Here is a 26,043-nt window from a genome sequence, read left to right as displayed (position 1 = left end):
TCTGTTGTAACTTAAGTGCTACTATAACATGAACAGGTTTCCCTTCCCGTAACTACCCGCAATGTGCACAGCGCAATCTTGTAATTAATTCAACCCCCTCATAGGGCCTTGTCAGATGGGTGCACTTCGTTAGCCACCGACTCACTAACAATAGAACATGGCATGTAAAAGTATGACGCCCTGTTATAAAAATAACAAAAAATCACTGTCAAACGCGGCAAGCACCTGCACTGAAGATGCCAAGAATAAATCGTTATAGCAGCGTAAAGTTCTTGTGTAGGTGTCACACATTGTAGGCAGCAATTGTGCGTCATTGAAACAGGCAGACAAATGATTTTCAGATTTTATTCTTTGACAAGCATTTACAACTTTTCATTCATAAACCTAAAAACATAAAAATAGACCTTCTTTCAGCTTATAAAAGAAATATATAAGAACATCTGACATAGGACATGTCATGACAATATGTACATACAACGGTACCTAGAAAAGCACCAGACTTTCCAGTTTTTCACAATTGACCATATTTTGCTTGGTACGGAACACCACACGACTGCTGACCTCTGATATCGAAGTTGGGGAGGGGGTGTACACGAGTGAATTGCAGATGGCATAGAGTGACGATAGATTTACGAAAGGAGAGGATCTTGTTCAGAAGAAGCTTTGCTCATGGGTTGCAAAATTCACCGTCACACCAACCGAAAAAATATAAAGATGTACTAGGTTTTGCAAAGCAGCAAAGTATAGCAAAGTCACACCCTCACTCGTTCACATCACAATGGAAAGATATCTAGCGTCATGTACATGGGCCTTAAGGTCTTACCGTGCCGGAAAAGCGCTGGCTAAGAGCTACGGTCCGTGAGGGTGCTCTGCCCGGTAAGATGTTAAGTAGCTATATCCACCAAAGTTACCACAACATGAAGATGTCACAACACAAACGCGTAAAATTCTCTTGTCACAATGGAGAAAAGTTATTTTATTTAAAGAAAAAAAAGAAAAATCTAGAGAAGATGCTGGGTCGTCATGTAGTTTGGCGGGGGAAGAAGAAAAAAGAAGTGGTCAAACGAGAAAAAAATAAAATAAAATAAAAATTGGAAAGTGGGGTCATATAATACACTAAGTGCAAGAGATCTATCCGAACGGCCCATGAGCTGGTCGGGATTTAGTAGATGCGTTGCGATTTGAATGGAAGTACGACTTAGAAAAATCAGGATATGTGTAATGTAGAACTTGTGGATGCCCTCATCTGACACTCTCTTTATTAAATATATAATATATATATATATATATGCGTATAAAACTAGTGCGTCCTATCTCCTATGAAAGACTTGATCATCTGTATGTTTAGAATGTAAAATGCTCCGCATTCCGTTCCGTGTCCCTGAATTTAAAAGGTAAAAATTTACCAAAACAAAAAAATATATATATCTTGGACTTTCCTCTTTTTTTCTCTCTTCGTGTTTTACATCCGAGTCTCTGGGAAGAGTTTGGCATCGTTACAATTGGTTATTTCTCAGTATAAAAAAATTAAAACTATTTTAAAACATGACTTAAATAACCAGCAATAATGTCAAAACTAGGGGGGGAAGAAAAGAGCTTTGTAACACAGATTCCAAAACTATCCTTCAAAACACTTAAAATACAAAGCTACTGTATCAGAACATGGAGGGGGCGAAGGAGAAGAAATACGGCAATATTTAAAAAAACAATGGAAAGGCGATGGGGGGGGGGGAGAACAAGGACCGGCTGAGCGATCACAACACGAATCCCTTTACCTCTTTGTGCTATCTCGTTGCCTGTCATCTTCTCTGCCACCGTTTTGTACTTTACCCTTTCTGTCCAAACCCTGATTGTTTTATAATAAATAATAGTAATAAGCCCGTTCTCCGCCAGCGATGGGAGGACTGGGCCTTGTGTAACAGGATGTTGCAAGTTGCTTTATTGTAACCCGATGTGGCTCTGCGGCCGATTAGCTGCCGATGTGGTGTGTGCAAGTGTGCAGTACAGAGGATTATGTTTCCACAGTGCATGGGGGAGGAGGGGGGGGGGCATACTGTCACCTTTATGGACCCTTTTGTAGCGTTTAAAGTGACAGTTTTAGATTTCGGTGTTTTGTTTTCTGGCAGGCACAAAGTCTTCGCGTTTCACCCATATGACTTCGTCGGCGTTGCTTTCGATGCTGCCGTTCATTCCCGAAAAAGCAGTCTGCTTCTTCAGCTGGGTCATGCGGGACGCGTGGGAGCCTATTGTGTTCTGGACCATGCTACTTATTGGGTTGTTGGAGATGGAGGTGCCTTCCAGCTGCTCACTCAGATCTTTCTCCATGGAGCCACCTTTGATGGACTCGCAGTATTCGTCGTCGCTGCTGAGGATGTCCGTCTCCTTGACGTCTTCCTGCTCCTCGTACTGAGCGAGGTCGAACTGCTCCTCCACCCAGCGGTCGGTGTCTCCGCTGTTGGTCGTCTGCTGCGGTGGTTTAAGTTCAGTGTCTGTTTCCGACTCTTTGTCGGGGCTCGTCGAGTAGACAGTGTCCGAATCAATGGTGAACCTATTCCTCACAAGGCGTCTTCTCCGGGCGAGAGACCTGCTTGGAGCGGACACTGCAAGACAAAAAACAGATGACAAAAGGAGAACCATATAAAAGACTGAAAACAGCGGATAAACAGTTTAATGCACTTTAATACATATAACGGCCTACTGGACAGCTGTGCTGAAAATATTCTAGAAATATCTTCATTGCAAATACGTCAACAGCAAGTCAAGTACAGATAGGTCCTCTGTCATTATATATGAAATGCATATGCATTGCAATAAGATGCTCGCAGCAAGAGTGCCCGCGAACGGGTGTGGGCGTACGCTCCGCCTGTAGCCCATTTGCACAGCACTGTATAAGCTGTGACTATAAAAATCTACCAGATTTATTTTACAGTTTTATACCCAACTAAATCTCTGAAGGATAAACAATTACCTAGGAGGATGGGGACGTTCTATACTACAGCTTTGCAAAGACAGGCATAAGTGAAATGCTTTACGGTTTCACCTTTTTTCCCCTACATCAGTCTCATTTATAACAGTGTCATCGATATGTGGCGTAAGAATTACCTAAATGATCAGTCATACTTTACTTTATAATCATTACAGCAGAAATGTTGTATTTAATATTCTAGCGATTCTATTTCTCAACAGAAACAGTTATTTTCTGAGCCATTTTTTTTCTATTCAGTAAGTTTAACGATGGACAGTGCTGGGAACATTTAGGATCTGCAAACGGCTGATGGTAACTGTAGTTACAATGAAGTAAACAATGAGATTACGTTGAAATCATTTTAAACCCCTCAGTTATTCCAAGCGCATTTGATCACAGACATGCATGAGGATGTTGTTCAATTGTGAAGCAGAGGAAGAAACAGAACCTATGAAACATTTGCCCGTTAGGCAGTTCTGGTTTCGCCTTAGACAGCTAGCGATGTACATGTGACCGGCGATGATTCACTTTATGCAACAGCCGCCAACTTTTCCAGAGTGAGCAAACACTCCTGTCTCCGCGCTGCTGTTTCAGAACATCGTTAGATGGAGTTTAATATCCAGCAATATGATATGGAGCTTTATGGCGAAGCGAAACAAATATGTTGTAAAAACACACAGCAGCCATCGTCTGTAATGTAATTATTAATTTTACAATTTCTGCCCTTTTAAAATCCTATTCCAACTGCGAGGCGTGCGCTGGGGTTTCCTCCTCTCCCCAGACTGATACCCAGGGGTACTCGAAGTTACAGTCACTGGGGACCCTTGTGCAGGGCAGTCGAGAGCCAGGATGGGCCCAGGTACTTTTAAAGGGGCGTGGCCTAATCCCAGGAGGTGTGGTCATGTACCCTTAGAAAAAAATACTGGAAAAAAAATTGTATTTTAAGCACCTCCATGGCCACACTGCAGCTCAGTACACAGCAGCGTGTGATGGGCTGAGGAAAAGAGCTGCAGCTGCTGCTGCTAGGTAAGGGGGAGGTGGCCTGGACCCCTATTGGACCCCTCCATCAGACCTGGGCCCGGGTAATTTGTACCCTCTCCCCCCTCTCTCGGCACCACTGCCCTTGTGCTCCGCTGCATGCTCATGTATGCTACACAACAGCAGACACATACTGTAGAACTAAATGACAGGGACCCTTGATGGGAATCCAGTACAATAGCAGCTGCTTTACAGAGATACAGAACAGGTTACAAATCATAGTCATTTCCACATTACTATGGAAGATAATACTTACCGGCTCTATTCATGGCAGGGCGAGCGCCCTTTAGTGCACACAGCCTCTTGCCCCCAAAGGGAACGTATTGCTGGGAGTTGGGTAAGCTTTCGGTTTTCAGCAGCTGCCTGCGATGCTTGTCCCGCAGGATAGAGTGTACAGCTCTCAGGAACTCCTTCTTCCCCCCTGGAGAGCTGGAGAGAAAGGGAGACCGGTCACACGGATACAAGCACAGATGGCGCCAAGTCCTGCTCTGTGCGCAGTCCGGCGGTTCTTAGCCTGCTGCTGAAACACGGCACACAGCTCGGGATATATGTATATCACATGTACTGCGGTACGAAGGTGTATTGTTCCTTACACTGTGCAAGGCATCAATGTGATTGGAGGGCCAGAAACAGGAGAGAACCAATCATCCGATCGAAGTGCATATCTGGGAATAAATTCAGTTTCAGACCTCAATAACCTCACTTCCAGCGCAGTCAGCAGCAGACACTGGGAGTGGGCAGAACCTGCTTTTGCTTTTCATGTAAGCGCTATAAAACAGCAGCGCTCGTAATACATCAGCAAGGCGCGGTAAGAATATTATACGGCTGTAAATGTAATAAAACCAACTCGCAGTACTTGCTAGGGCGCTCATGTTTTTCTCAAAACATTATCTCAGAAATCACAAACTCTAAGTAACTGAATAATAGCTTTATAATATATTTAAATAGGAACGTACCTGCAGCATAGGTGAAAAGCCCTCTCTGGCCTCCCCTCTGATTCCGATTTCACATGGACGATTTCGCACACAGAGTTTGTTTCAGCATCTTACAGGAAAGAGAACCAAATGAACGTCATACATCTGCTTCACCTTACACCAGGGTATATAATACCTTTATGAGGCTACAAATGGACAGCAAGAAAGCCGCTAGCTTGGGTTTTAAAAACTTTTTTTCCACGGTTAAACCAAACCAGTATAAAATATATGGGGATAAAAAGTAATAATAATAAAAAAGAAAAAGAAAAAAAGAATTGAAGTAAAACTACGGCCGTTTTAGAAACAGAACAGTTCCCTCCCTGGCTACACTATACTCAATCCCTTACACAAAATCGCTGAAGCCTAACTGCACCCCTGAGGATATAATCTGTTCATCCACTAGGAGCCAGTGACGACATATGACATCATGTGACTTCACATGCAGTGCTCCGTGTGCAGGAGACCGGTGCACGCCAAACCATCAAGTTCGTTTCACTATCTTAAGTAGAGAACACTACAAGATGCAGAGGTTACCTGATGTGGTCAGTGCTCGGAGCTGCAGAGCCTCAGTAGGGATCATGTGTCTGAAGCGAAATGGATCCCGGTCCTCAAACATCGACGCCCGGTGTGATCCACCCTACAAAAAATGTATGCATTATAGAATAGAAACCTCAGCCCTGAGCTGTCCAGAGAATCACTGCAGAGTAATGGACACAGCAGTATCAAGTACAGGAACTGTGCAAGAGTTCTAATACATTTTGGCAGCAAAGCTTCTGTACAGTTTGGTTGGGATAACAGCCCCCTAACGCAGAGTAAACAGGAAATAACTTACCAGCTTCTTCTTCTGCTTGGAGCTGTCCTTGTACACCAGAACCACGGCAGCCTTGAAAACTGGCAGATAAAAGAAGACAGTGAAGAGGATGACCACACAGCCGGAACTACTTTCTCCAAGACGTCAGCAAGTATTTGTGGGTGAGTGGTAAATTGCGGTCATGAGCAGATCTGTACAAAAAGAGCTTACCAAAAGTTGCCAACTCAGGGTCCTTCTTCCATTTCCCCAGTGATGCTGGAGGATTCAGCCATACAACGGTGTTGTGCAGTAATAAGTCCCCCATGGATAAGTCTGCAACCTGCAACACAACAAGACAGATGTTAAGAGTCTGACACAAACACTGCAACCAGCCAGCTTCAGGACCAGATCGTGTGAGGAAAGTCAAGGTGTGTCTCCAGTAATGTATGAAGTTACTGGTGCCGCGGTTTACACCAGGTATTACTTTACTGTATAACTATGACCTGGCGACAATGCTAACTGCCTATATAAAAGCTATAATAATAAGAATTTACTTACCGATAATTCTATTTCTCGGAGTCCGTAGTGGATGCTGGGGTTCCTGAAAGGACCATGGGGAATAGCGGCTCCGCAGGAGACAGGGCACAAAAGTAAAGCTTTTCCGATCAGGTGGTGTGCACTGGCTCCTCCCCCTATGACCCTCCTCCAGACTCCAGTTAGGTACTGTGCCCGGACGAGCGTACACAATAAGGGAGGAATTTTGAATCCCGGGTAAGACTCGTACCAGCCACACCAATCACACCGTACAACTTGTGATCTAAACCCAGTTAACAGTATGATAACAAAAGGAGCCTCTGAAAGACGGCTTCCTACAACAATAACCCGATTTTTGTAACAATAACTATGTACAAGTATTGCAGAATAATCCGCACTTGGGATGGGCACCCAGCATCCACTACGGACTCCGAGAAATAGAATTATCGGTAAGTAAATTCTTATTTTCTCTATCGTCCTAGTGGATGCTGGGGTTCCTGAAAGGACCATGGGGATTATACCAAAGCTCCCAAACGGGCGGGAGAGTGCGGATGACTCTGCAGCACCGAATGAGAGAACTCCAGGTCCTCTTTTTGCCAGGGTATCAAATTTGTAGAATTTTACAAACGTGTTCTCCCCCGACCACGTAGCTGCTCGGCAGAGTTGTAATGCCGAGACCCCTCGGGCAGCCGCCCAAGATGAGCCCACCTTCCTTGTGGAATGGGCATTTACATATTTTTTGCTGTGGCAAGCCTGCCACAGAATGTGCAAGCTGAATTGTACTACAAATCCAACGAGCAATAGTCTGCTTAGAAGCAGGAGCACCCAGCTTGTTGGGTGCATACAGGATAAACAGCAAGTCAGATTTCCTGACTCCAGCCGACCTGGAAACTATATTTTCAGGGCCCTGACAACATCCAGCAACTTGGAGTCCTCCAAGTCCCTAGTAGCCGCAGGTACCACAATAAGCTGGTTCAGGTGAAACGCTGACACCACCTTAGGGAGAAACTGGGGACGAGTCCACAGCTTTGCTCTGTCCGAATGGACAATCAGATATGGCTTTGTGAGATAAAGCCGCCAATTCTGACACTCTCCTGGCCGAGGCCAGGACCAACAGCATGGTCGCTTTCCATGTGAGATATATCAAATCCACAGATTTGAGTTGTTTAAACCAATGTGATTTTAGGAATCCCAAACTACGTTGAGATCGCCCAGTGCCACTGGAGACATCAAAAGGGGGTTGTATATGCAGTACTCCCTTAACAACTTCTGGACTTCAGGAACTGAAGCCAATTTCTTTCTGGAAGAAAATCGACCGGTCGAAATTTGAACCTTAATGGACCCCAATTTGAGACCCATATACACTCCTGTTTGCAGGAAATGTAGGAATTAACCTAGTTGAAATTCTTCCGTGGAGCCTTCCTGGCCTCACACCATGGAACACATTTTCACCTAAGCAGTGATAATGTTGTGCGGTCACCTCCTTCCTGGCTCTGACCAGGGTAGGGATGACCTCTTCCGGAATGCCTTTTTCCCTTAGGATCCGGCGTTCACCCGTCAACGCGGCTGCGGTAAGTCATGGAACAGACATGATTCTTGCTGAATCAAGATCCTTTCTAGTATCTCTTGAAGTTCCGGGTACCAAGTTCTTCTTGGCCAAACCGGAGCCACGAGTATAGTTCTTACTCCTCTCCTTCCTATCATTCTCCATACACTGGGTATGAGAGGCAGAGGAGGGAACACATACACCGACTGGTACACCCACGGTGTTACCAGAGCGTCCCAGCTATTGCCTGAGGGTCTCTAGACCTGGCGCTTCATGTGGGACGCCATCATAACCACCTTTGGTCTTTCCCAACGGTTTACAAACATGTGGAAACTTCCAGATGAAGTTCACACTTTTCCGGGTGGAATTCATTCATGCTGAGGAAATCTTCCTAGTTGTCCACTCCCGGAATGAACACTGCTGACAGTGTTATCACATGATTTTTCGCCCAGCGAAGAATCCTTGCTGTCATTGCCCTCCTGCTTCTTGTGCCGCCCCGTCTGTTTACGTGGGCGACTGCCATGATGATGTCCTACTGGATCAGCACCGGTTGACTTTGAAGCAGAGGTCTTCCTAGGCTCAGAGCATCGTAAATTGCCCTTAGCTCCAGTATATTCATGTGGAGAGAAATCTCCAGACTTGACCACACTTCCTTGGAAATTTCTTCCCTGTGTGACTGTTCCCCAGCCTCTCAGACTGGCATCCGTGGTCACCAGAACACAGTCCTGAATGCTGAATGTGCTGCCCTCTAGAAGATGAGCACTCTGCAGCCCCCACAGAAGAGACACCTCTCGTCCTTGGAGACAGGGTTATCCGCTGATGCATCTGAAGATGCGATCCGGACCATTCGTCCCGCAAATCCCCCTGAAAAGTTTTTGCGTGAGATCTGCCGAATGGAATCGCTTCGTAAGAAGCCACCATTTTTCCCAGGACTCCTGTGCATTGATGCACTGATACTTGGCCTGGTTTTAGGAGGTTTCTGACTAGGTCGGATAACTCCCTGGCTTTCCCCTCCAGGAGAAATACCTCTTTCTGGACTATGCCCAGAATCATTCCTAGGAACAGCAGACGTATCATCGGAAAACAGCTGCGATTTTTGGAATATTTAGAATCCACTCGTGCTGTCGTAGAACTACTTTAGATAGTTCTTTTCCGACCTCCAACTGTTCTCTGGAAACTTGCCCCTTTCAGGATATCGTCCAAGTAAGGGATAATTAAGATGCCTTTCTTCTTTTAAGAATCATCTTTTCGGCCATTACCTTGGTAAAGGCCCGGGGTGCCGTGGATAATTCAACGGCAGCGTCTGAAACTGATATTGACAGTTCTGTATCACGAACCAGAGGTACCCTTGTTGAGAAGGGCAAATTTGGACATGGAGGTAATCCTTGATGTCCAGGGACACCATATAGTCCCCTTTTTTCCGGTTCTCTATCACTGCTCTGAGTGACTCCATCTTGATTTGAACCTTTTTATGTAAGTGTTCAAAGATTTCAGATTTAGACTATGTCTCACCAAGCCGTCTGGCTTCAGTACCACAATATAGTGTGGAAGACTAATACCCTTTTCCTTGTTGTAGGAGGGGTACTTTGATTATCACCTGCTGGAAATACAGCTTGTGAATTTTTTTCCCAATACTGCCTCCCTGTCGGAGGGAGCCGTTGGTAAAGCAGGCTTCAGGAACCTGCGAGGAAAAAATGTCTCGACTCTCCAATCTGTACCCCTGGGATAATACTTGTACGATCTAGGGGTCAACTTGCGAGTGATCCCACTGCGCGCTGAGACTCTTGAGACTACCCCCCCACCTCACCTGAGTCCGCTTGCACGGCCCCAGCGTCACGCTGAGGACTTGGCAGACGCGGTGGAGGGCTTCTTTTCCTGGGAAGGGGCTGCCTGCTGCAGTCTACTTCCCTTTCCTCTATGTCTGGGCAGATATGACTGGCCTTTAGCCCGCTTGCCCACATGGGAAACGGAAGGATTGAGGCTGAAAAGACAGTGTCTTTTTCTGCTGAGATGTAACTTGGGGTAAAAAGGTTGGATTTCCCAGCTGTAGCCGTGGCCCCCAGGTCCGATGGACCGACCCCAAATAACTCCTTCCCTTTATACGGCAATACTTCCATGTGCCGTATGGGATCTGTATCACCTGACCACTGTCGTGTCCATGACATCTTCTGGGAGATATGGACAACGCACTTATCTTGATGCCAGAGTGCAAATATCCCTCTGTGCATCTCGCATACATATATATAGAATGCATCCTATTAAATGCTCTATATCAATAAAATATTTTTAGTCAGGGAATTCGACCAAGCCAACCCAGCACTGCATCTCCAGGCTGATGGCGATCGCTGGTCGCAGTATAACCACCGTATGTGTGTATATACTTTTTAGGATATTTTTCCAGCTGCCTATCAGCTGGCTCCTTGAGGGCGGCCGTATCTGGAGACGGTAACGCCACTTGATAAGCGTGTGAGCGCCTTATCCACCCTAAGGGGTGTTTCCCAACGCGCCCTAACTTCTGGCGGGAAAGGGTATAACGCCAATATTTGCTATCGGGGTAAACCCACGCATCATCACACACTTCATTTTATTTTATCTGATTCAGGAAAAACTACAGGTAGTTTTTTCACTCCCACATAATACCCTTTTTTGTGGTACTTGTAGTATCAGAAATATGTAACACCTCCTTCATTGCCCTTAACGTGTGGCCCTAATGAGGAATACGTTTGTTTATTCACCGTCGACACTGGATTCAGTGTCCGTGTCTGTGTCTGTGTCGACCGACTGAGGTAAATGGGCGTTTTTTTAAAAACCCCTGACGGTGTTTCTGAGACGCCTGGACCGGTACTAATTGTTTGTCGGCCGTCTCATGTCGTCAACCGACCTTGCAGCGTGTTGACATTTTCACGTAATTCCCTAAATAAGCCATCCATTCCGGTGTCGACTCCCTAGAGAGTGACATCACCATTACAGGCAATTTCTCCGCCTCCTCCAACATCGTCCTCATACATGTCGACACACACGTACCGACACACAGCACACACACCTGGAATGCTCTGACAGAGGACAGGACCCCACTAGCCCTTTGGAGAGACAGAGGGAGAGTTTGCCAGCACACACCAAAAAACGCTATAATTACATAGGGACAACCTTATATAAGTGTTTCTCCCTAATAGCATCTTTATATATATATTTATATCGCCAATTAGTGCCCCCCTCTCTGTTTAAACCCTGTTTCTGTAGTGCAGTGCAGGGGAGAGCCTGGGAGCCTTCTCTCCAGCCTTTCTGTGAGAGAAAAAATGGCGCTGTGTGCTGAGGAGATAGGCCCCGCCCCTTTTCCGGCGGGCTCGTCTCCCGCTCTTTAGTGAAGTTTGGCAGGGGTTAAATATCTCTATATAGCCTCTGGGGGCTATATGTGAGGTATTTTTAGCCAGTATATAGGTTTACATTTGCCTCCCAGGGCGCCCCCCCCCAGCGCCCTGCACCCTCAGTGACAGCGTGTGAAGTGTGCTGAGAGGAAAATGGCGCACAGCTGCAGTGCTGTGCGCTACCTTTAGAAGACTGTCAGAGTCTTCAGCCGCCGATTCTGGACCTCTTCTAACTTCAGCATCTGCAAGGGGGCCGGCGGCGCGGCTCCGGTGACCATCCAGGCTGTACCTGTGATCGTCCCTCTGGAGCTGATGTCCAGTAGCCAAGAAGCCAATCCATCCTGCACGCAGGTGAGTTCACTTCTTCTCCCCTCAGTCCCTCGTTGCAGTGATCCTGTTGCCAGCAGGACTCACTGTAAAATAAAAAACCTAAGCTAAACTTTCTCTAAGCAGCTCTTTAGGAGAGCCACCTAGAATTGCACCCTTCTCGGCCGGGCACAAAAATCTAACTGGAGTCTGGAGGAGGGTCATAGGGGGAGGAGCCAGTGCACACCACCTGATCGGAAAAGCTTTACTTTTGTGCCCTGTCTCCTGCGGAGCCGCTATTCCCCATGGTCCTTTCAGGAACCCCAGCATCCACTAGGACGATAGAGAAATATATATAAACTCTAATTTTGACCAGGGCCTTCAACGCTGTGGACTGTAAAGTATTCCTCCCACCTTCCCAATTTAATCACCAACAGCTACCTGAAACGTTTACATCTACACTTTTACATACACGTCACCTTGTATTTTGGTCACTTCCTAGTGAGTCAGTGATTGGATGGGGAGGAGAACCAAAGTAAAGGACAGCCAATTAGATTACAATGCAATGGTTCTCCGAAAAGGGGACAACGCACCAGTAGGTTATACTGTCTCCGTAGCCCAATGCCTGTCTGGAACTGAATAATGTGGCACCCGTGAGCAACCAGGGGCCACGCCATGGGAGGCCAGCACCCCTACATTGCTGAATAACGACGCATTTGTCAACAAAGTAATTGTGCTGAGATCACAACAGAATTCTCCCCATGCGCAGCCTGGATTCATGTAATTATGTGCACAATCAGAACTGACAAGGAGAACGTGCATCGATGGAAGTCTTGGTACCTCTTTAATTTCCCCAGTCTGTTCCGCTATAAGCTGATCAAAGACGGCGCCAAACTCTTCGTGTATTTTTTGCATCTCGTTAATGTGACTGGCAACTTTGTTCATGGTCTTGATCGCCACTGGGAACACAGAAAAGCAAAAAGGTGCAGCAAAAATACATCCAGGTCCTCTTATAGACATGAAAGCCACAATTTATGTCTGCTCTAATTTTCTCCATTTGCTTCTTAATCATACTAGATTTAGCAAGCGATTCCAGGCTTCCGACTGTCAGAGCGTAATCCATGCCTCCGGCTAGGAAGATGTTAGGCAGTCATTAATAAACATGAAGGATGTCAAGGTTGCGCTCACTCTCTGAACCGGAGGACAGCAGTATTTACACCAAACCCTGTGACCTTGAAATATATTTTTTATTCTATTTAGCAGCTTAAAATAACTTTGGCCGTAAAGTGATCATAAATATGTAAAAGGGAGGCCGGCGCCGGAACACTGACAGCCGACATCCCGAAGGTAAGTATCGGGGTTGGGGTTAAGGCTTGGGGAGGGTTAGACACTAGGAGGGCTGGTTATCTCTAGAACCCCCCCATCACCACCACCCTGAGGGTTATCCATAGCCACCCCCCGTGGGTTAGGGGTGGGTAGAAATACTTACTCCCTCCGGTGTCGGGATCTTCGGTGTCAGGATGCCGCGGTCAGTCATGCGACCGCCGGTAGCCCGACCACCAATATTTTATCCTGAGCCCGCAAGAAGTATTTTTGCTTAAATGGGATTAAGAAACGTTAATATTTTTCAAGGCGTTAAAAAGTTGCTTCTCCAACCTAAGGGGCATAACAGGGATGGACAGTACTTCAAGTTCAGAGACAACTTTGTTCCATGCACACAATGTACGTGCTACTAAACCTGATTTACATTTAGCTCTGCATCAGGCCAATTATAATCAGGGACGTCTGAGAAAATGGGATGTGTTGCTGCAATTACCTGGTTACTAAGTGCACTCCTCAACGCTTAGGTGATCCCTAGTAACCTGCCCCCCCCCCCCCCGCCCCATGTATTTACTGGTAGTATGAGTGAACTTTGCCGCCAGTAGGACCAGAGCGGATACCAAAAGACAAGTTGAATAAAAGCACAAAAAAATAGTCTTATATTCCGTATGTTCTCATGGCCGGGTCTAATGAGGCTTCCTGCCATCTTACCATCCAGGTGGTAGTGCTCCTCACTCTCCGCGTCCGTCAGAGAATAGAGTTCCTTCAGAAGCAGCGGGTATTTCAGGATGCGCTGGATGGGTTTGATCAGGTAAGACTCCAGCGTTGACGAGTGCTGCTGCTTGGGATTCTGGGCATCCAGGAAGGCTTTGAAACTGTGATCCGTTTTAGCTGCAAGGAGGAGAATTTTAATGACTGACCCCACGGACCCTCTGGAGAGTTGGAGATAACAGGCTTACAGCACAGCGGGAATACATTTAAGAACAACCAAACATAACACCTTCTCTTTGACCTTGGAACATATGAAAGAATTGGGCTGCTTGTATCTACACTCTGTTCTACTTATATAGTGGTCTCCTAGCCTCCTGCCTCTAGCACAATTACAGCAGCAGGGGTGGCCACTTACAGGAACATGCCAATGTAGGTGAATAGGTTTCACACTCAGAGGCTGATATTAAATTCTAATGCTCTACACTGAACAAAGGAAAGCCTGCGGCTCCCCCAGCTGCTGTTGAACGAAAAGCTCCAAGAGCTCCCTGCTGGAGCGACTGGTCGGCAAAAGACTGCTCTGAGTATATTGATTTACAAACAATTCCCTAATAACGACACAAGCAAAATCATTTTATGCAAGATTGGCAACAACATCAGGAATGATTTCATGTTTTATTAATGTCCTAAGTGCATGCTGCATCTACATGGTAAATATGGGTGATGCTGTAAGTAATTGTTATCTTGGAATCTGAAAGGCACAGCAGAAAATCTAGAGACCTAAACGGTGGTTAAATATTTAGAACCAGAAAAAAAATACACTTTGGCCTCAGGTCACTTCTAGGCGGTTTCTGTGGATGTGATAAAATTGGACCCTATGGTCAATATGTCATAGACTGCGTATTGCCCCATATTGTCTCTTTAATGTCCCAGTCTGTTTTAGAGCCCTTATAAAATAACCTATAAACCAAGGTTCTCTGCAGCTTCATACAGCACTGATCTATCCTGAAGGAAAATTACTTTAAACGGACTCTCTGCATCATGTAAGTTCCAGTGAAAATAAAGAAGGTTTAATTAAGAGAAATCATTTGAAATTAAAAAAATAAAAGTAGACTAGTCAACAAAAAGTTTGAAAGGCTAAGCACTAGTTCTCAGGGTTTTTCATTTCTGCTTCTTCACTAAGAAAAGCCGAGATCACATGTGAAGATTGTAAGCAGCCATGTTATTGGCACAGAATACAGCCTATCAATTCACCAGGAACCAGTGACATCACTTCCTGTCAGAGACAACACTTGTTTCTGGCAAAATGAGAGGCTTCACGCTCATGTCTACTGCACACAGCCTGCAGAAAAGCATCCTCTGGTATCTGTAGGCACTGTATTATATTGGAATGATGGAGAATTGACCCTGAGGTCTTGTTGTAGTTGGTGCTTCTCAACAGAGCAGAATCTACACAACATAACATTATTTGATGATCTGCGGTCTTTTATCCTTCAAAAATTGTGTGGCCCCTCTTACCTTTCACTAAGACTTTCGGGACCTTTGTGTGACTGGCGCAGAAGGCACTGTACAACTTGAATCGGTCGGCGTAATATAGAAAAGATCCACCCAAGGAAAACAAGACTTTCTGCAAAACAGAACCAAAGCACAGAGTGACTACTCGGAAAGGCGCCATTTGCAGACAGCAGCTCAATACACTGCAGGTTTTCTTCTATTCAGCCCGACTCCAGAGCGCAGAAAACACTTTGCCTTATAATTAGCACATGCACAGAACATTAATGCATAATCACAGCTCGTAGGGTTCCAAACCTCCATGTCAAGCAGTCAGCTATAGTTCACTCCATTCCAAATGCCTTTGTGCGGGTTGCCAACATACAGGTGGTAACAGGGTTCACGGGCTCTTATAGACAAGCAACCAGACAGCGCTCTATGGCTAGAGGAGTCTGACAGCTGCAGGTTACACAGCACCAACTGGGAACTAAAGGGCATAGTTCCCAAAAACACCTGCTCACTGAGTCAGGCAATCACTGTGTAACTGCGTTTATGGCAACAACCTTTTACTATCGCCATGGTGACATGACCCGTAACTCCCATTACTCTACCCTCCCGCTGAAGAGAGTGGAGGGTGCTAGTCTTTACACCAATAAAAGTAACCCTGTCCCAAAGTAGCCTAAATCGATAGTAATTACACAAGACATGCCCGCTGGTGGTGTCTCTAATGCGCCGCTTGCACACAAAGACGCACCATCAAACATAAGGTTTCCCAGAGTATCCGTCCATCGGGGCCATTGCAACTGTATATACAGATGTGGTCGCTGGCTGCCGCAAGCCCAAAAACACTTACAACATGCCTGCATCTGACTAGCTCGCCTTCCCACCCCTCCCCCATTACATTCTATAAACGCACATTGACTGTCGCGGTAATCAAATGTGATGCATGGGCAGTGAAAAATATACATATGATCATACAACTGCGCAGAAATCACTGAATCAGGCCGAAGGGGCTCAGGGAAAGTAGATGCGTCCTCGTACACTTTTACTGCAGTTGCACCAAACATCCCTTTTCGGCACGCCATATCCCGCACAACCGGGTTTGTGTTTGATTCTGTAAACGAAGTGCTAAAATACAGCGGCCACGGCTTTTATTCACGCCAAGTTCTGTTGTGCTTCGTATACAGATTCCTGTACAGTCGCACACACATATACAAATGTCGCATATATGGTCATACCACTTTGTGATTAAGATGCACAGTCACGCTACAAAGACGAGAAAGACGCGGCGCGGCTCACTGCGAACAGGGGTCTCGCGCCGCATGGCGAATTGAGCTAGGTGTTTGAGGAAGCATCTATAGGACCATTTTGCACACACACACACACACACACACACACACACACACACACACACACACATATATATATATTTAATCATGCCTTAGATTTGGCATTCTGCCAACTAGGAATGTCTTTAGAAGACTTAGGGGTCTATTTACTAAGCCTCAGGTGGAGATAAAGTGGATGGAGATAAAGTATCAGCCAATCAGCTCCTAACGGTTATTTTTCAAACCCAGCCTGTGACATGGCAGTTAGGAGCTGATTGGCTGGTACTATGGGGGACATTTACTAAGCAGTGATAAGAGCGGAGAAGTGAGCCAGTGGAGAAGTTGCCCATGGCAACCAATCAGCATTGAAGTAACATCTATAATTTGCATACTATAAAATTATACAGATCTGCTGATTGGTTGATGGGGAAATTTCTCCACTGGCTCACTTCTCCGTTCTTATCACTGCTTAGTAAATGTTCCCCTTTATCTCCGTCCAGGGCATAGTAAATAGACCCGTATATTATATACTGTACATTTTACTGCTGCTTGGACTCCCATATGCAGAGTCTCTGGATTATTAATACAACCACCAAGCTGCATCCTGCGGTCATTTTGTAGCAGCCAGTGTTTCATTAAATGTAAAGTAGTGAAATACAGGGAACTATGGTGGTCATTGCGAGTTGATCGCTCGCTAGCAGTTTTTAGCAGCCGTGCAAACGCTATGCCGCCGCCTAGTGGGAGTGTATCTTAGCTTAGCAGAAGTGCGAACGAAAGGATCGCAGAGCAGCTACAAAATAATTATGTGCAGTTTCAGAGTAGCTTCAGACCTACTCAGCACTTGCGATCACTTCAGACCATTCAGTTCCTGTTTTGACGTCACAAACACGCCCTGCGTTCGGCCAGCCACGCCTGCGTTTTTCCGATCACTCCCTGAAAACGGTCATTTGACACCCAGAAACGCCTTCTTCATGTCAATCACTCTGCGGCTGCCTGTGTGACTGAAAAGCATTGCTAGACCTTGTGTAAAACGACATTGTTCGTTGTAATAGTACATTGCGCTGCATACGCATGCGCTGACGTGCCAAGTTTTTGCCTGATCGCTGCACAGCGAACGAATGCAGCTAGCGAACAACTCGGAATGACCCCCTATGTTCATAGTGCCAGCTTAGCCCAGGTCACAACCGTCCCTACATAGAGTGTGACCAAGCACTATAGAAATCCAATTTATTGCACATTTGTGAGTGCAACCCCAAACGTATTCTACAAGTTACCTATATAAAGGAGCTACTAGTAACATACACAACATACACAACAGGTACAAGTTTCGGGACCTTAGCAGAGCAGATGATAAGGTGGAAGTTATCACCAGGAAGAGGAGCAGGCCTTATGCACAGCAGAAATACGGGTTTGAAGTTCCCAAATAAAATAAGTGTTAACAGCTTGCAGAGCCCTGTCATTGGGCAGGTTTCCTATAGCCCGCAGAGCAGTAGAGCTGTCACATGCAGAGGAAGCCAGTCCGGGAGTGAGTATAGCATACACTGACAGGCTGAGGTCGGGCTGTCATAGACTGGAGAGCTATTTCCCGGATGTGTTTCCTCTACAGGGGTCGGCTGTGTGGGGTGGTGGAACCTGTCCAGGAAAGCACAGAGCCCTGGGTACACTAAGCGCTCCAGGAGGGAAACGCTAGTCTGTAAGTAGCAAAGCATAAAATATCCTTAAATAATCTTAGAAGTCCTCTGAATGGCACAGACAATGCTCCTCTAAGACGGCTGACATTAGAACAACAGTAATTATAATGTAGGACATCTGCAGTGAAGATATGGGGGACTTTTACACCAAGCTGGACTCTTTTAGCTGCAGGTGTGTAAAGAGGGGACAATACATGTGACCAGGTGGTTTGGTTGCCGCATCATGTGACCAGGTGGTTTGGTTGCCGCATCATGTGACCAGGTGGTTTGGTTGCCGCATCAGCGCATGGCAGGATTAGAGTGCAATTACCTTGAACTGATCCACTTTCTCCAGCTTCTCCAGGTCTGGTACCAGCCTGACCCCATCTTCCAGAGTTTTCAGGAATTCTACCTGGAATTCCACCATTTCCACCAGATTGCCGAACAGCACGTCAAGCTAAAAAGGGGATCGTAGCAATAAGTAGCATGCACTCCGTAATGTAAGCTATATCTACCACATAGGACAGATATATCAAAGTTTGGAGAGAGATAAAGTAGCAACCAGCCAGCTCCCAACTTCCATGTTACAGGCTGTGAAACCGATTGGTTGGTACTTTATCTCTCTTCAAGTTTTGAAAAGTGTTTATATGTCGTTCTGCTCTTACGGCGCAAGCTGCGCTCCACGTTTTCTATTTTTAACAACTGTATCTAAACGGAGATCCCCCAGAATTAATTTATGGACAACAAACATTTGGGGAGATGTATTAAGCCTGGAGAAGGCATAAAGAAGTGATAAGTGCAAGGTGATAACGCACCAGCCAATCAGCTCCAATATGTAAACGGACAGTTTTGAGCAGATTGGCTGGTGCATTATCACCTTGCACTTATCACTGGTTTATCACTTCTCCAGGCTTAATACATCTGCCCCATTTTCACTGGTTTGGTCCCCACACTAAAAATAATAATGGACAAAGACACACCACCCATCCTGGCGCTATATAATAAGTAACCCCATGTGCGAAGAGGCGTAACTAATACACACACAAACATTTAATTACACGGAGAATACCAACCTCATCTTGTGTGAGGAACGTCTCTTTCTGCAATGGCTTCAGGTATCTCTCCATTAGACAGTTTAGGTCCTGATTAAACACAAAGCAACATATTATTGCAACAGTATATAATGTACAGCTCGCAGCAGCTTCTGTGATTCCCGACACCAAACGTCTCACGTATTCCCATAGGGAGAACACCACAGCAAAGTACAGAGGTGATAAACCAATTTACAGCCCCTCTTAGGCACGTCTCACACCCCAGAGCGAGCAGATATCGCAAGTGGAAAGTACCTTGACATAAGTGCGCTCCGTCTCCAGCAGCTCGCAAATAACCTTGCGCAGTTTGTCGGCGTCTGTTAATTGCCTCATGATTGCTAGCTGGGGTCCTGTGAATTCGGAGGGGCTCAGGCAGGAATCTGGAGGATTCATCTCATTGAGGCTGCGACAAAAAGCTGCAACCTGCTCCGTGTTCTGCAACAAGATTGATGTTCTATAAGCGCCGGAGAGGCAACGTGTTTGTCACTTTTGAAAGCTAGGCTTGCAAATATGATGAACGGCCAACAAGACAAATATACATATATATTACATATAGTGATCATGACTAATGCCTATACACACACAGCACTCCGGTGAGCGTGCACTTGCCTCACTGTACTCTTATTTGACATATGAGCACCCCAGGTCAGTCCGCAGCCAAGAACGACATACACGTAGATTTTACACATAAGACCATATCACAGAGACTAACATTTTCATAATGATTTCCTGTGACGGACTGATGCTGGGCAGGAACATCTGAGAACGTTACATGATGCATTGTAGACAGGCCTTGAAGAACTTCAGTCCCCATGACGGATTATTTACTAAACTGCATTATAATTTATATACTTTTTTTTTTTTTTTACCATTTACAAAAATGATTTTTCGCTAAAGATGTATGTGCAAATCCCAGAAAAAGTTGCACAAAAATGGCAAAATAACAGGAAACGGGTTGTTCCAATAATGATAAATAGGGCTTTTCCCAGGGTCTTATCTTTATAACACAAGATTCTCTCTGAAAAATAGGGACAGCTGGCGCAAGGCTGTAGAAAAAGAAACCGTTTCAGGAACATCTCATTCCGATTTATTTCTGCAAACACTTGAAACGAATGTTTTATAAATAGAGCAACAAAATACAGTAAGAGACACATTCCGGCTCCCCATGCACACTCTACACTACAGGAAGATAACCTTGAGTGTCATTATATCCGTGTCATAACAATTTTCCTTCTGGCGTGTGAGATAGCGATTACACGGAACCCTGTTACATCTGCCAACATACACAGTAATTACAGTATGCCAATTCCAGACAAGGCAGAGATGGGGCACTCGCTGCAAGCTGTGTACCTGGGTATAAAGCGAGGACAGCTCTGTGCAGTGGGCATATATTGGGCTCCCAATAAACCCTGCAACTTTGCCAGTCTTGAAAAGATTTCTCTATCCCCCCCCCATTGTCTTTTCATACGTCTGTGTAGGCACCGCGTCACCTAGCAACCAGATTGCAGAATTTCTCTCAGAACCTCACATAAGGATATAAACAGAAACTGGGAGGGAAGGAATGGATTTCACATGCAAATGGATCTGAGGGAGAAAAAAAAACTAGAAGAAATAAAAAAAGACTTGAAGGATTTATTTTTTATTTTTTTATATTGCACTTTTAAAAGTGGTATTTGGAGAAAGGAACAAAGAATCGGCTTTCATGTAGGCTTTGCAATCTTCCTCTCCTCGCACGGTGATATAATATGCGCAGCTAATCACAGAGCCAGCAACGTGCGTTGGCGAGTATGTTGGCTTCTTAAGACTGAAAACATTGGCTCTGTTCTGCAGCGCGGAGCAGCCAGCTTCTTAGTAAGTGGAGGTATTAACCACTGCTGTGATCTGAGATCGTTTCACACCCGTCTAAGAGACTCTGGCTGGGTAATGATCTCTTGAAACTTGGAATTAAAGTACTTTTAGTTTTTCTAGTTGTAGGAAGCCGGTCTCAATGTCAGGGGTAGGATTTATTTCCGGACTAGGGGAGAGCTGTCATGCTTGTGCTCCCTCCAGACCAGCAGAGCGTTTGTGGACCGGCTGTTCATAAACCATTGTTTGGGCGACGGGATCTTTTGGATATCGTCCCTTTCTTGGCTGTATTTGGCTACCAGCCCTAGAAAATGAGCATCACAGGGGAGCCGGCTGGTAAGGATGCAGCGCAGGGGGTGGGAGTGCAGTGCGGTATGAGCACGGAATGGGGCGAGCAGCCTGCTAAGGGTGCAGCGCAGGAAGGAGCAGCCTGTTAAGGGCGCATCGCAAGGGGGGGGGGCGGAACTAGTAAGGGCGCAGCATGGGGGGGGGGGGAGCAACCTGGTAAGGGCGCTGCATGGGGGAGCAGCCTGGTACGGGCGCAGCATGTGACGGAGCAGTCCGTTAAGGGTGCAGCGCAGGAGGGAGCAGCCGAGTAAGGGCCCATCGCAGGGGAAGGGGGGCGCAGAACTAGTAAGAGCGCAGCATGGGGGGGAGCAGCCTGGTAGGGGCGCCGCATGGGGGGGGGGGGGTAGCAGCCTGGTAAAGGCGCAGCATGGGCAGAGCAGCCTAAGAATGCAGCAGCCTGGTAAGGGCGCATCGCAGGGGAGGGGGGTCAGAACTAGTAAGAGCGCAGCCTGGGTGGGAGCAGCTTGGTAAGGGTGCAGCACGGGGGAGCAGCATATGGCGGAGCAGCCTAGTAAGGGTGCACTGCAGGGGAAAGACAATTGGTAAATTAACACAAGGGTGCCACCTGGTACATACGCAGCGGGAGCGAGCCATTGGGTAAGGGCGCAGTGTGTGTGGGGCCAGCTGCTTATGGTGAAGCAGAGGGGAGCCACACGGTAAGTGCGCAGCGCATAGAATAGTCATCTGGTAAGGGCAGAGCACATTGGAACTACCTGGATACGGTGCAGCGTGGGGTGAGTGCAGCATAGGGGAGCTGCTAGTAAAGGGTGCAGGGATAGATAGGCAACATAGAAGTATTAAAGACATTAAAATGAATGCATTAACATTTGCATCCACAGCAATCCACCAGCAATATGTTTTTATCTGTCCTGTGTCCGATTGCTATAATTTAGTGACATTTTTATAGGAATGCAATTTTAGATGAATAAGCGTCATCCTTTGGCATTTTGTCTTTAAATAAATAGTTTGTGAGAAGAGGAATTATTTTTTGCATTGCACTTGCCCAGTTTCAGAGAAATCAATGCACCTAGCAGCTTACTACAGTACATGCCCAGAACATCCCAAACATGAAGACACTGAAACGAACAGCGCTCAGGCCTAAACAATAGATGGGGGTGAAGTGCCCTGTGGCAGATCTAGCTGTAGGAAGCTGGTCTCAATGTCAGGGGTAGATAGTCGCCGCCCCATAGAGAGTGAAACCTGCCCTGTACAAGTGTGTGAATGCATGTGTACGCCGTGCGAAAACTTCGCCAGGCAATGGACATCTGCAAATCCGCTCGCATCTCACTCACCATCGAATGATTTTTCCAGTCTGTGCGCAGCCCAATACTTACTCCTAACAGTGCGATACACACAGGCTGATCGGGGCCGGAGCTGACGTCACACACCCTCCCTGAAAACAGTCGGGAACGCCTGCGTTTTCCCTGACACTCCCAGAAAACGGCCACTTACTACCCCCAAAGCCCTCTTCCTGTCAATCACGTGGCATATACCTAGCGATCAAAATTTTTGCACCATTCTGTCGCTGTTTGGCGTCACGCCTGCGCATTGTGGTGCATGCGCAGTCATTCGATAATCAGCCGCTGTGCGAATTCGCACAACAGCGATCAGTTCTGAATCGGGCCCTATATACACACGACATAAAAGGACAAAATCACTGAATTCATGATGCGGCTACAATATTGCAGAATAACTTTTCAATAGACATGAATTCCCTTTAAATATGAACATTTAGTAAATATCCCCAATAGCTGATATTATTGGGGGTGACGGGAACAACGCGATAATTTGCTGCTTTAAATTTTTATTATGTACTGCGAATTCATTAAGGTAACGTAAATCTGTAAGCGCTACCCCCCCCCCCCCCCCCGCCTCCAAAAAAACTATTCCATGTACTGTATGTCATTTTTCTTTTAATGAGTAGTAAGCTAAACTGTGCGACTCATCAATATAAGAGAGGAAAGTGACAGGAAAACGTTGCTATAACATGAAAGAATACGGAATACTGTACAAAGGACAAGTTCTAGAACAAGTCATGGCGATATTTGCATTCCTGGTATATTCTGGAACACTCCCCTACAGTCCTAACTGGTTACACACAGAGATCATTAGATTGTCACATACACAACCTTTTCATCTATTTCCTATATTTCCTTCTGGTCTTTGATAATAATACCTATTAATTCATTCCTAACCCCTAATCCTCTTTCCTCCTGCCTGTGACACATGGCGGCCGCACAGCACCTGGCTGGCAGATGAATACCTCTCGGCTGAGGGATGTCACCAAACAATGCCTCTCCTCTGCTGTGTTCCGCACTGGTCTCTTGTAGTTTCCTGAAAGCTATTTTAGTACATATGGAGCACATGAAGGAAACCAGTCGTTGACCTCCAGCGGTGAATTTGAAGCACTGTCCTACAAATAACGAGCTCTGACGGGGAAAAAATTGGGCCTTCGAACTAAAAAAAAATGCACGCAAATCCAAAAGGCGAGCGGCACACGCACTGCAGCCAACAAACACAACTTACAGCAGCCACAAAGCATTGTGAGTGACACACATCTCAGTCGCTATTCACCAACGACTGAACAGGCGTTACTGGGTGGCAATTGTGTAAGTCTAGGGATCATTACTAGTGATACTGGCTGTCCTTGCAGCGGGGGCGGTGCTGCTGCATATAGTAGTTGCGTAAGACACTGAACAGACGTATAGGACGTCTGATCGCTGCAGGCTTAATTGCGAATGCATTATGTCTGACTCGTGATGCGATTCTGCATGTCAGTTTTACGTTCATTTACATCTGAAAATCAGTGGTGGAGTCAATACACCAAGCACAGTTGTGTACTTATGTATCTACAGAAAGCTCTCAACACTACGTTCCACTGTGCTGCAGCAGATACTGCCACTGGAGCCCCAACATAACATAAATGGGAGCCACCTTGAGTGCATCTGGACTCTTACTCTGTTTGGCCAATGGAAGCCCCAGTTGGGAGCCCATGGAACGTAGAACTGACATGCAGTCATTTAAAATTTACGGATGTAGATCTACTAAATGTATATGGAGCATTCTGGGGGCGACCCACCTGGCTGCGGCACAGAGACAGACAATAACTGGGAACATAGAATAGCAGATCAGAACCAGCGGCAGGATCGGAGTGCTACATGTCAAAGGGCTGCTCACTGGGTTCCTTTCTCAGCCACTTGGAATACAGGTAAGCAGATGGGGCAGGCTAACCGCCATCTCCTGGTAGAAAATTAGGGCTGCAAGAGCCTCCTGACAGGGCAGTTGTGGCCTGGAACATTCTGCTGATCCAGGTAGCAAATAAAAAAGGAACCCTGGTCATTATTCACATAAACTAGATCACACATGTTTTAATGTGGTGTACACCATACCATATTGCCACTTACCCCATCTCTCCCAGGTTCCTCCTATGAACATTTCACCCACTACCAATTATTAACATAAATTAATAGTCGGCTTTCATTTTCTAATTGGAGGTTTATTTCAGTTCTACTCAGGTAAACGGATACTGGTTGTTACCTGCCGCTGACTGTAAAATAATAATAAAATTTAAAAAAAGATATGGTCTCTTTAAATAATCCAAACGTAACCAGTCAGTATATAAATAGTGGTGGCATTGTTTTTACAAATATAGGTAATTTCTGACCATTTTCTGAGGCTCCGCTAGGTTTTCTGTGACAGCTTTTGCACGTGTTCCCCCTTGGGATGTATTTGTACTGAAAGCAATTGTCACTCACTGAGACGCTGGATGCCAACTCTATATATTACCACAGCTGAAGCTACTACAGCTACCAGCCATCCCGCGGCTGAAGCCTTACAAATCGGAGGTCAATGCTGAAAATGAGACCGGATTTGGTAAGACAACAAGCGTTTGGTCCGGCAGGTGGGCAGACCAGGAGAACCAGACACTGGCTCTCCTGGCTGTGGAATACACATACATTAAACATACATGTAATGTAAAACTGGAACTTACACTAATACCCCTTTCACCCTGCACAAATAACCCAGTATAGACACGGCATATTGCCGTGCCGACACGGGTCAGCGTGCGGTGTGAAAGCGCCATAGTCGAAATCCCGGGTCGCCTGATGTGGTAATTCAACGACGGAATAAAGCAGTGTTATTACCGAGTTGAATACCGGGTCAGTGGCAGCGTAAAAGGGCTCCCAGGTCGATGTGACCCGGGACCCTTCCACTACAACAGGGGCGGCGCGGAGATGATCTCATCTTCCAGCACTGCCTCCGCTGCTGGCTCCCCTCCCCGCCGCTATGGCAAACCGCCCGGCATATTGCCGGGTCGGGGAAGCCAGCAGTAGCGTCCAATGCCGGATTCCACCCGGGAAGGACCAGTTTCCAATTCCCGGGTGGGATCTGGCATTGGCGATGTGAAAGGGGTAAAAATCTCATCAGATGATAATGCAGAACACAACCATACAGTGTGTGCATCATGGCTACCGATACAGAAAACAGACCGCAACAAATACATGCACAAAATATATGTATCATTGCTTGTTAATTATAGAGGCACCGCTGTAACTAAGCAGCAACCCTTCTTTCACTCATTTGGGGTTCACTCCATGTACTTCATCTCCATCCAAGGCTTAGTAAGTAAACCCCAATGAGTGAAAGAAGGGTTGCTGCTTAGTTACAGCGGTGCCCCTATAATTAACAAGCAATGATATATATATTTTGTGCATGTATTTGTT

The 26,043-nt window shown here is 46.1% G+C and overlaps 1 protein-coding gene across 14 annotated transcripts in view; it reads right to left on the bottom strand.

The window, feature by feature from the left end:
- Nucleotides 1–331: 331 nt before the first annotated feature.
- Nucleotides 332–26,043, bottom strand: part of TIAM1 (TIAM Rac1 associated GEF 1) — a 482,294-nt gene continuing 456,582 nt past the window's right edge. For all 14 annotated transcript variants that reach the window (XM_063956411.1, XM_063956412.1, XM_063956407.1 and 11 more), the window contains 12 exons: nt 19,382–19,561; nt 19,109–19,177; nt 18,367–18,492; nt 15,065–15,173; nt 13,550–13,729; nt 12,359–12,477; nt 5,999–6,107; nt 5,810–5,868; nt 5,512–5,614; nt 4,960–5,047; nt 4,260–4,432; nt 332–2,600 (listed from right to left, as the gene is read on the bottom strand). In XM_063956411.1, coding sequence (XP_063812481.1) covers nt 2,098–2,600; nt 4,260–4,432; nt 4,960–5,047; nt 5,512–5,614; nt 5,810–5,868; nt 5,999–6,107; nt 12,359–12,477; nt 13,550–13,729; nt 15,065–15,173; nt 18,367–18,492; nt 19,109–19,177; nt 19,382–19,561 — 1,818 coding nt within the window. In that variant the 3' untranslated portion in view covers nt 332–2,097. The remainder of the gene's footprint in view (nt 2,601–4,259; nt 4,433–4,959; nt 5,048–5,511; nt 5,615–5,809; nt 5,869–5,998; nt 6,108–12,358; nt 12,478–13,549; nt 13,730–15,064; nt 15,174–18,366; nt 18,493–19,108; nt 19,178–19,381; nt 19,562–26,043) is intronic.

The sequence above is a fragment of the Pseudophryne corroboree genome, chromosome 2 (genome assembly GCF_028390025.1).
Source record: "Pseudophryne corroboree isolate aPseCor3 chromosome 2, aPseCor3.hap2, whole genome shotgun sequence".
Lineage (NCBI taxonomy): Eukaryota > Metazoa > Chordata > Amphibia > Anura > Myobatrachidae > Pseudophryne > Pseudophryne corroboree.
The sequence above is the reverse complement of the archived record's forward strand: the minus strand, read 5'-3'. Positions and strand labels throughout refer to the sequence as shown.